This window comes from Bufo gargarizans, chromosome 3, assembly GCF_014858855.1.
Source record: "Bufo gargarizans isolate SCDJY-AF-19 chromosome 3, ASM1485885v1, whole genome shotgun sequence".
Lineage (NCBI taxonomy): Eukaryota > Metazoa > Chordata > Amphibia > Anura > Bufonidae > Bufo > Bufo gargarizans.
In genome coordinates, this window is record NC_058082.1 from 348,064,998 (window position 1) to 348,077,133 (window position 12,136).

At 41.4% G+C, this 12,136-nt stretch overlaps 1 protein-coding gene across 1 annotated transcript in view; it reads left to right on the forward strand.

The window, feature by feature from the left end:
* STK40 (serine/threonine kinase 40) overlaps positions 1–10,833 on the forward strand; it is a 50,507-nt gene extending 39,674 nt beyond the window's left edge. Inside the window, exon 11 of the mRNA XM_044287727.1 lies at positions 1,486–10,833. Coding sequence (XP_044143662.1) covers positions 1,486–1,731 — 246 coding nt within the window. The 3' untranslated portion in view covers positions 1,732–10,833. The remainder of the gene's footprint in view (positions 1–1,485) is intronic.
* The last annotated feature ends 1,303 nt before the right edge of the window (positions 10,834–12,136 follow it).

The following is a 12,136-nucleotide window of genomic DNA, read 5'->3' on the forward strand; positions in this document are numbered from 1 at the left end:
GGCATAGAGTTCCCTCGTCGGGGCTCTATGCCGGAAGAATCCTGATCAGTTTTATCCTAATGCATTCTGATCGGAGAGAAATACGTTCAGGATGCATCAGGATGTCTTCAGTTACGGAACGTTTTTTGGCCGGAGAAAATACTGCAGCATGCTGCGCTTTTTGCTCCGGCCAAAAATCCTGCAGACTTGCCGCAAGGCCGGATCCGGAATGAATGCCCATTGAAAGGCATTGATCTGGCCTTAAGCTAAACGTCGTTTCGGCGCATTGCCGGATCCAACGTTTAGCTTTTTCTCAATGGTTACCATGGCTGCCGGGACGCTAAAGTCCTGGCAGCCATGGTAAAGTGTAGCGGGGAGCGGGGGAGCAGTATACTTGCCATCCGTGCAGCTCCCGGGGCGCTCCAGAGTGACGTCGGGGCGCCCCAAGTGCATGGATCACGTGATCGCATGGCACGTGATCCATGCGCATGGGGCGCTCTGACGTCACTCTGGAGCGCCCAGAGAGCCGCGCGCACTGTAAGTATACCGCTCCCCCGCTCCTACTATGGCAACCAGGACTTTAATAGCGTCCTGGGTGCCATAGTAACACTGAAAGCATTTTGAAGACGGATCAGTCTTCAAATGCTTTCAGTACACTTGCGTTTTTCCGGATCCGGCATGTAATTCCGGCAAGTGGAGTACACGGCGGATCCGGACAACGCAAGTGTAAAAGAGGCCTCAATTGGTACTATTTAAGGGTGCATATGACTTTTTGATTGCTTGGTATTGCACTTTTTGTGATGTAAGGTGACCAAAAAATTGCTTTTTTGACACCATTTTATTAGAATTTTTTTACGGTGTTCACCTGAGGGGTTAGGTCATGTGATATTTTTATAGAGAAGGTTTTTACGGATGCGGCATCAATATTTTTTTTTAAATTTACACTAATACCATTTTTTTTAAACTAAAATAAATCACGTTTTAGTGTCTCAATAGTCTGAGACTTCTTGTTTTAACTTGAAACTTATTTTTTTTTTATTGAAAACACTTTTTTTTTTTATTTCTGTCCCACTCTGGGACCTTAACTTTTGGGGGTCTGATCCCCTCTGCAATGCATTACAATACATTTTTTTGTTATAATGCATTGCCTGTAAGTGTATGACACTGAGTCATACACTAACAAGTTACCTGAGGCTGGATCTCCTCGGCTCCCTTAGAAGTCAGGTCCCGATGCCGTGCAAGGACTCAGACTTCAGGGCGTACAGGTAAGTACCGTGTCCGCAAGGTTAAGGAAACAGCGGAGTAGGCTGACACTCAAATGTGTCTGTAACTCCCATTGTAGTGAGAGGGAGACAGGAGCCGGCGAGATTGGTCAATCCTTTTTTAAGTATTGCAGGTTTATTTTCTATTCAAAATTGCTGCAGTAAGTGCTGAAAAAGGACAGGTAAAATGTTGAACTACTGCTATGGGTACAACAATAATGACTTTCAATTTTTTGACCCGTAGGCAAAGGTGACGGAGGAGTCTTCACAGTATGAGTTTGAAAACTACATGCGACAACAGCTTATTTTGGCTGAAGAGAAGAACACAATTCATGAAGCCAAAAACTTTCCTCAAAAACGTCATTTTGGCAATTTCCCCCCTATTAGAAGATTGGGATATGATGCTCAGCCAATGAGCCCTTTGGACGCTGCAATTTTGGCCCAGCGATACCTTCCTCCGCCGCACCTGTCTCTTCCAAATTCTCACTAACCACTTTTTTTTTTCTCTGTTTGAGTCGCAAGTTAATTTTTTGTTTTTCCCAAAAGAAAATGAAAGTGGCTAAATCCGTTCCGTCGTGAAAGGCCACTTGGTGCTAACCCCCTTCCCTTTTGCTCCTTTCTGTTCAGTTTGAAAAAGAACATTGCACATACGTCCTGTTATTATTCCCTCCCCATAATCTGATAGCAATACACTTTCCAGCACAAGAAATATCTACCAATGTAGCAATCTTCTGTTTGACAGGGTTTCTTTCTAGGGTGTTCTCGGCTGCATACGCAGCAGGCACTGCAGCATTAAGTGTCAGTCATTTCTCCCCACCACATCCTACCATCTTATGGATTCTTTTGCAATCAGCCTTTTTTATATATGCATATATATAGATCTATACATAGACATTAAATCTACCTCTTCTTTATTTTTTATTTTTTTTTCAGTAGGGTTCTACAAAGTTAAGAAATGCAGCATTAGGAGGAGCCCACTGTGGAACAGATTTGTCTTTTAGTTGCTATTTGTTCATAAAGTCAGCCCCCATCTAAATAAGGGGGTGGTATAATCTAGATATTATGTGTACATATATAAATATATATATCCTTATATAGAGGTATATATTTGATATTGAATATCCGCTGGATTGCAATATCCTTGTAGAAAGAATAAGCTGTGTTATAACCATCAGGCTTATAACGTCTCATATCCTGTATGCCTGCGAGCAGACATATGCTTTTATTTTTTAGTTGTATTCCCTTTGGATTTTCATATTTATTAAAATGTGTGTGTTTTTTTTGCATATATGCTGCAGTTCCATGGTAAAGCTTAGTAGGATTTTTTTTTTCCTGCATGCTTGCCTTTCGTCTCAGACTAAATAGATAGAGGCAGGTAGATTTGTCCTGCATGGAATACAGACTCCATGTTTTGGAATGATTATCCAGAAGATTCCATAGAAACAATAGTTTCTGCTCCATGATCTTGTCAAACATAAATGTGACACAGAAATGTGTGCCAAAAAGATATCAGATCCTTCCCAAAACACAGTAATTAGTTGAAGCAGTTTTGTACCTATGACACTGTCTGACCTGTTACATGTGCACTTGGCAGCTGAAGGCATCTGTGTTGGTCCCGTGTTCATATGTGTCCGCATTGCTGAGAAATGTGTTTTAATATCTGCAAACGAGCCTCTAGGAGCAACGGGGGCGTTGTCCTTACTCCCCTCTCCACTTTGACCGACCCTGTCAATCAAAGTGCAGAGAGAGCAGAGCCCTTAGGAGTAATGGCATCTCGACTGTTGGTCCTAGAGGCTCATTTGCACATCATTTTTCTCAGTGCAGGCGCATATGAACATGGGACCGACCCAGATGCCTTCAGTTTCCTAGCACACATGTAACAGGTCAGCCAGTTTCATAGGTACAAATCTGCTGACCATTGCCCTTTTAAAGGTTTTTTTCTGGACTTTGATAAGGCAATCGGTGTCAAATTGGTGAGGCTCTGATTTTCAGCACCCCCATCAGTCAGCTGGTTGATGGATGTCCCATCATTGTTTACCATGCCCAGCTCTGTAGACTTTGTAGTAGCTGAGCTGCATTACTAGATACCACCACTATAAAATCTACGGAGCCGTGCCTGGTAAACAGTGGCGATGTAGCTCTTACCTGAGCCTTAATGCTGATTCACTCTTCTGTGCTCAGTCCAGGAAACACAGTCCATGTGACGCCGCATCTCCCGGGTTGAGCTCTGCTTCCCTGACCCAAACTGGCTGCATCTCGGTGTTCTACAATAGTCAGTTCCTATCTGATCGCGAGTCTGTTGTACTGTGCTCACATGATAAGGAAGTGACACTGATGCAGTCAGTTTGGGTCAGGGGAGCCGTGGACGGTCTGGGAGATTCGTCGTCACATGGACCATGTTTCTTGGACTGGGCACAGTGGTGTGAATCGGCACTTACAGTCCATAAAATCAGCTAATCTCTGGGTGTGCTGTAAAACCTCTTTGTCACTAAGATAATGCCTGGTGTTCTAGACTAATATGTGTTTAGCAAATTTCTAAGTGCTCTTTATTTTTCTTACCAAAATTGCTGCAGTTTTCTTTTGATTTTATGGTGCCACATCAATTTGGCTTTTCTGGCACTTTAATATTCATGACCTCTCCTCGGGGTAGGCATCAATATCTGATTTGTGGGACTCCCACCACCCTGCACCCCCACCAATAAAATGTTGTCCAGTAGCACCAGGGCTGGAAGTCTGTGCCGTACTGACACCGCTCTGCGCGTTTCTAGTGAATAGAACTGGTTTACTACAGCGCTGCTCCAATTCACTTCAATGGCTTCTACAGCTGATCATTGGGGATGCGGGGTGTTGGAACTAATAATGGTCTATCCTGAGGGTCGGCCATCAGTAGTAAAGTATGTAAAACAACCCCTTTAATCACTGACCATTAGTTGTAAAACTATATATACTGACTTAGACGTTGGCCCTTGACCGCTAACCTGAGGAACAGTTTGTGTTCACAGGTGTTTGTCTATGGGCACAGAATATGTTTACTATCCTCTGGAGATCCCTTCTAGTTATTGCAAATTAAAAATGGAGGCCCAATGTCTGTCTCTCCTGACACATGCTTTAATATTTATTTCCATTCCCTCCTAAAATCACAATTCTGCAGCATCTTTTCTTAAAACTCTACAAGTTTGTCTAAAAGAAAAACTTTGTTACCTGTTGCCCCCAGTCACCGAGCAACGCAACGTTCCTTTTTCAAGCTCAGAATATGGAATAAAAGCTGAGCAGTGATTGCTTGGTATAGGAAACAAAGACAGGTGTGTTTTTTGTTTTGTTTATTTTTTCTTCCCCCAAAAGACTATTTCCCTTATATCCCCCCGCCTCCCCCCCCCCCCTCCCCAAGGGCTCGGCCAAACAGGATGTATATTGGTGTGGAAAATCCACAACCATTCTACACGAGTTGTGGAGATTTGGCTTGCAGTGAAATTCCCCCTTTACATTTTAAGTGTCCACCACAGGTCAAGTTGTGCAGTTTTGGTTAGGTAAAATTCATAGCTGATCTGCTACGTGTGGATGTATCCCAAGTTGCGTGGTTTCTTTTGTTATTCCTCCTTTTTTAAAGGTTTTCAGTTACTTTGAACCTGGTTTGAAGCCATGATTCACTGTTTTAGTAGTTCCTATGATAAGATGCCTTTTTAGTGTTTGTTTTACCTTAGCTTTCTCGAATATCTCCCTACTGACAATGGAAACCACACACTTTTTTGTTTGGCTTGTCATGTTCTGTCATGCAGGCTTTAGTTTCTTAATGCTGACTATGAGGGACATTGTTGGGGACAAGTGAGAGGGTAAGAACGAGGTAGCAGATTCAAGAAAATCTTTCTCATGTATGCGGCCATCAATATCTCTATATATAATGTCCCAGCACCCCATTGATTAGCTGTGGAATTATGTGGCTCCGTCTATTGTGTAGTGGACGGAGCTGGATACCGTAGCACTGCAGTAACCAGCCCCATGGATAAAGCGGTGTAGTTTTGGCGACAAAGCTACCCCAAATCAGCACATTGATGGGGTGCAAGGTTGGACCTCCGCTGATCAGATATTGATGGCCTATGCTGAGGTTAGGCCATCACTGGTAAAATTGAGAATGTGAGAATAAATCACGCCAACTTTTTATGTAACCATAAATCTACATAGAACCCAGCACCTGACAATGAAATATAACTTTAACTACTACTAGTTAAAACTCCTTGATGTCCTCACGCTTACGTGTTTTGCGCATGTCGCACCTTCATCTAGCCAGGGATTCAACATCTATATGTGCCTGATTGTGGGCCAGCTGTGATTTTATTTCATTTTCTTTTCTTCTTCCTATTCCACAGAAAGCAGTATAGAAATGTCCATTCCTCCTAAAACAAATTGTCATCGGCGGACTACTTCTGCACTGCTTTATTCCCATATGCTAAAATGGAAATCTGCATATGATAATATTTGCTGACAAATGTGTATTTGTGGACTTTATGAACCTGAATCAAGGAGGGAAAATTTACCTCATGTTTTGCTCATTTTTCACAATCTTTTGTTGTATTGGTTGATTTTCAAGTTCAACCACAGAATGCGGAGGTTAAAAAGCAGAAAATAAGTTTATCCTTGACTGAGCCATTGCTAATGCCATTTTCTTGCCACACATTCTCTGTCCCAGACGTGCTTTCATGTTCCTGTCACTCTGCATATGTGACTTGACAGTGGCACAAGAGTGCTAGGTCTTTCCCGACTGTCTCAGACTATGAATTCTGTATATTACATTCATGTACATTTTTTTTTCAGTCATGTCTAACATTTCATTGTGTGTATGTCTCTTGCTTAGTAGTATACTGGGGTCATGCAAACATGCCCCTATGGGTAGCTAAGGGTTATTTTAATTTTTTATTTTTTTTGTGAGCATTAATTATTTTGTATTATGTTACCACGGAAAATAGTCCAGTTCAGTCACTACATTTGTTGAGATTCCAAAGCAATATCTCTTGAGTAGGCACCTTCTGAATGTTGCTTGTAATAGCATGATATCGAGGTCACTGCGACATTGGCGTCAGTGGATAAGCCATTTTTTTAGATGCAGTGTTCATCTACTTAAAGGGGGCGTCCAGGTTCTTATTAAAGCCTCCCCAAAGACCTTAGATGTGGAAGAACATAAACTCCCCTCTGGTCTTTGTTTACAAGCTGCAGTGGTCACAGCTATATACAGAACATGACCACTGCAGCCAATCACTGGCTTCAGCTGTCTTGTGCCGTATACTGCTGAGCTCAGTGATTGACCGCAGTGGTCGCGTGCTGTTTACTTTGCATTCACATGGTCATATGTATTTTACGGTCGGTGGATCTGCAATGTATGGATGTAGTCTGTGTAGTGTCTGCGTTTCGTTGCGAACCTATTGACTTCAATGGGACCACAGTCCGCGTTTTGCAGCAAAGTAGAAGACATTTTTTTATCTTTTGCGGAACGGAGGTGACGATGCGAACAGATAGCAGAAAACATCCGTGTGCTTTACACATCTGTATGTCTGTTCCGCAATAGATAGAACGTATCCAATTCTTGACCGCAAATGCGGACTTCGGCACCATTTTACTTAAGTACAAAAAAATGCAGATGTCACATGGATGGTATGCGTGTTTTGCAGACCGTAAAATACACACAGTCGTGTGAATGCACCCTTACAGCTATGTTGCAGCTGCAGCCTGTAAACACAGACTGCAGTGGCATCACTGGAAGCGGAGAAGGATTATGGTGAGTGCATGATCTTTTATTATTTGAAAACCTTTGGGGAGGTTTTATTGTTGACGGACAACCCCTGTAATATCTTGCCTAAATCATTGTCTGTAGATTGCGCTTAATGGGTTAAAAACTCCAATACTGGCCCGCAAAGTATGAAAATGATACTGGAACCATGACTGTTTGGGTCTGGAGCATATGATAGATCATGAATCTGCATCTCTGTACAGTAATATTTTTGTATGTTTGTTTTTTTTTCTTTTCAGGATTTGTTTGGTTTGTCATGTATTCAGCAATACTGGCAAGCGATTGCATTAAACCTTTAATATGTAAGGATATGTACAGTGTTCAGAGTATAATTATTCAAAGAAAAAGGCACGCCACCATTGTTAAAAAGTGACCCTGTATTTTTATGGCTTGCATGTCTACTTCAGCCTATGTACAATATAATGACCTTGACCATAGTCCCTATACCGGTATATAGTTTTATGTGGGAAGATTTGCAATACAATATCCCTTGAAATGTTCTTTTATGTGCTTATTTTTCTTGTCTGTGGAATTAAGCTAAAAGCTATCGTTTGTCTGCAAATGCAACCTACCAGGCAATGGCTTCTGAGGTGTTCATTATATGTCCTAAGAAAACTATAGCTAAAATAGAAGTTTGTATGGCTTTGAAATTGTTAGACCTTGTTTTACTACTGGCATTAGAAAGAAAGGCGCTTATATTCACGCTGCACCATTTGTACTTTAGATCACTGTGTAAAAGGCGTCCATCTTCAGTTTTGTTACCTAAAGAAAAGTTGCACCCAATGAAAGTGCCTATTTGTGGACACCATTATAGTTGTCTCTTCCCTTCCATCATGGAGGATTGGGAATAGTATCGGGGAACATAGATCTTAGACTGGATGTTGAAGTTTTGCTGAAATGCTTCATGGTCCTGAATTTTTTGCCATGTATGAGAAGGGTTTTTGTTGCCCTTTGTAATCATACGAATATTGTCACAGATTACATGCATTTTTTTTTTTTGTTCAATATAGCTTTTTCATATAAATTTAATTTCTATTGTACTCAGTTCCCTGAATGCAGCCAACAATATAGCAAAGTACACAAATGGTGCATAAGGTTAATAGTAGCTTCTTTCCTTCATAATTAGATCATGCTAAAAGTTTAGCCCCCATAAAAGTTAACAAAAAATCTGCTTGTAAATAAACCAGACAAAACCTCAAACCCCTATAGTGCAGCCATGTGGTTTGTCAACCCAGGGAAGGTATAGGTAGAACCATGACCCTGCACTTGTGTTTTCTGTCTAGCATTGGGTTACTCCTACTTGCTCTATGACCTATGGAGTAGACAGGCAGACTTTTGTTACAAAGTGTCTGCTGTGCTAGTGGATTTAAAAGATCAGGATATTGATGGCGTACCCTCAGGAGATCAGTGGGGTTCTGAGTCTTAGCACTCCTGCTCATCAGCTGTGGCCTCATCAAGGTATAAGGGTAAACAGCTGATCGGTGGGTTGCTGAGTTGGACCACCACTGATCTGCTATTGATGCTATGGCATATCCCCAAGGGTATGCCATGACTGTCCTGATCCTGAAAAAAACCTAGCTAACCATAAACAGTAGAAGAACCAACTTCTTCCAATGGTGATCAGTAAGTAAAGAATCCCTTTAGTTAAAGGGTATTTCTTATTAAAGTTTTTAATTTTATCTTTTTTTTTTTTCTGTACCACACCATTGTTTCCATAGACTTAGTAGACTTGAAGGATATATTTTAGCGCTCATCACTCTGGCCTAGTCAACACATTTGACCATTGGCTGAAGCTTTAGTAGATGCATGTTTTACCTCCCATTTCTTGGGTTCTGTGTGTATTATGACAAATGCAAACTGAGACCCAGAAAACCATTTTGTTTCATGACTTGAGAGATCTGGAGACCCATGTATAGTGCTAAATACATGATTGTACCATATTCTGGCTTGAACCATTTATACTGTATAAGCTGATGCATAAAATTGCTAAGTAACCACTGTTGAGAGGGCATTACCATATCCTCACCATTGAAAATCTATGACTTTGATGGAAGACTTGAATAAATGAGAAGTAAAAAGAGATCACATGTCTAATACAGACAATAATATAGAATGTCTGCTTTAAAATGTATTTTACAGTCCAGTGGAAATGCTTAGTGTACCTTCCATTTCAATGAAAAAAACTATGTAATTGTAAAACTTTCTATGTTACTGTTTTCAATGTGGTTGATAAGCCATTTTTTTCTGGTAAAGATACTGTATATTGCCACTGCATAAACTGACTATTTTTGTCATTCGCTCTTGTCAAGATTCCTATATTTTGGTATTGAAGCCTTGCTTTACAGCTATTCTTACAGTCAGTAGATTGTTAGAGGGGTTGTCCCACTAATTCTAAAACATTTTATTTTTTACTCATCCTGGCAGAGAATGCCGGGAATTGGCCCAACAATTGTCCAGACTATTTTGCGCATATATGCTGGGTAGCAGATGGATCTATGCCAGGCCCCATTATATTCAAAGACGTCTGGCGGGCAGACGGTAGTGTCTGGCAATGCCGGATCTGGAGAATTCTAGCAGGACAGACCAGAACAGACTACCAGAGAAGACAGCTGCAGATGTGAAACTAGCCTTATCCGGAGGACTTTCTTCCCTTTTTGTGGGTGGGTACCAGCTCATCAAGCATCTGCATCTCCCAGGATGCATTGTTAGCTGCTGTTAACCCCTTCCTCCCTTGCATACAAAATAATCCCTGACATAGTTCCAGAGATACATATGGTGTGTAATGCCCCCACAATTTCTTTCTCGACTGAGATATAGGTACATATTTAGAAGTAGGGATGAATGAGTAGCATATGTTTGGCCACTAGATTCTCTGAGAGCATTACGCCAGCTGAGGGGAGGTGAAGGGAGCTGGGAAGCTACTAAGCATGTTAGTCCACTTCTGAATGCGAAAGAAGATGGACTAGGAGGATAAACAGCAGGGGGCGCAACCAAAGAAGAAATTGTAATGTACATAAAAAATAAAAAAAACTTATACTATTGTAAGTAATTTGAAATGCCCTGTTCATTGCATAGTATTGCTTTTCCTGGGATAACCCCTTTAACAGTTTATGCATAGCCTGCAGTACAAAGCCTTTTATGGTGCAACTGCAATATCTTTCCTTAAATTGAATAATGGCTGGTTAATCATGAAAATCGACCTAGCAAGACCTAACTTAAAGCAGCTGTCTCCTATCAGCAAATGGCATTCATCATTTGGATATAGTTAATATAAGGGACATATAATGTATAGAGATTGTCCATATTGCCTTCTTTGTTGTTTTCCAGGGTTACTGCCACCACTGCAGTGCAGATGCGGATATACTGCAGTCCCAGCAACCAGAGAAGTCGGCACATTTTCCTATAGTATTCAAGCACAGCCAGCACTGCTGGATTACAGGGTGGTCAGAACACCTGGATACAAGCCGTGTATAATGTGATGGAAAGTGAATCGGGCCAGCAAAGGAAGCAATATGGACAATCGCTATATATTAGTAGGTGCCTTCTATTAACTCGGTCTACATGATAAAAGCCGTTTGCTGAAGTGAAACAACCACTTTAACGCAACTTGTTGCACTTTTGAAAAGATATTTTTATATTTGAACAAATAGAGAATATCTTTTGTGTGTCTTTTTGTTTTAGCTATAGTTTTAGTTACTTGACTTCCATTGTAAATCAAAAGCTAGCTGGTGCCTAAAATGTGCCAAGTTTAAAAATGACTTGTTTGTTACCACCTTCTTTATCATAAAATAAACTGGCACAAATATCGACAAATCAAATGGAGTAGTGTTTTTATTTATGCAATTTTCTTTACATTACAAAAAAAATCTATCAAAATCTACACTCGCCTAAAGAATTATTAGGAACACCTGTTCTATTTCTCATTAATGCGATTATCTAGTCAACCAATCACATGGCAGTTGCTTCAATGCATGTAGGGTTGTGGTCCTGGTCAAGACAATCTCCTGAACTCCAAACTGAATGTCAGAATGGGAAAGAAAGGTGATTTAAGCAATTTTGAGCGTGGCATGGTTGTTGGTGCCAGACGGGCCGGTCTGAGTATTTTACATTCTGCTCAGTTACTGGGATTTTCACGCACAACCATTTCTAGGGTTTACAAAGAATGGTGTGAAAAGGGAAAAACATCCAGTATGCGGCAGTCCTGTGGGCGAAAATGCCTTGTTGATGCTAGAGGTCAGAGGAGAATGGGCCGACTGATTCAAGCTGATAGAAGAGCAACGTTGACTGAAATAACCACTCGTTACAACCGAGGTATGCAGCAAAGCATTTGTGAAGCCACAACACGCACAACCTTGAGGCGGATGGGCTACAACAGCAGAAGACCCCACCGGGTACCACTCATCTCCACTACAAATAGGAAAAAGAGGCTACAATTTGCACGAGCTCAACAAAATGGGACTGTTGAAGACTGGAAAAATGCCTGGTCTGATGAGTGTCGATTTCTGTTGAGACATTCAAATGGTAGAGTCCGAATTTGGCATAAACAGAGGGAGAACATGTATCCATCATGCTTTGTTACCACTGTGCAGGCTGGTGGTGGTGGTGTAAAGGTGTGGGGGATGTTTTCTGGGCACACTTTAGGCCCCTTAGTGCCAATTGGCCATCGTTTAAATGCCACGGGCTACCTGAGCATTGTTTCTGACCATGTCCATCCCTTCATGACCACCATGTACCCATCCTCTGATGGCTACTTCCAGCAGGATAATGCATCATGTCACAAAGCTCGAATCATTTAAAATTGGTTTCTTGAACATGACAATGAGTTCACTGTACTAAAATGGCCCCCACAGTCCCCAGATCTCAACCCAATAGAGCATCTTTGGGATGTGGTGGAACGGGAGCTTCGTGCCCTGGATGTGCATCCCTCAAATCTCCATCAACTGCAAGATGCTATCCTATCAATATGGGCCAACATTTCTAAAGAATGCTATCAGCACCTTGTTGAATCAATGCAGCGTAGAATTAAGGCAGTTCTGAAGGCAAAAGGGGGTTCAACACCGTATTAGTATGGTGTGCCTAATAATTATTTAGGTGAGTGTAGATGCTTGTGACCCTT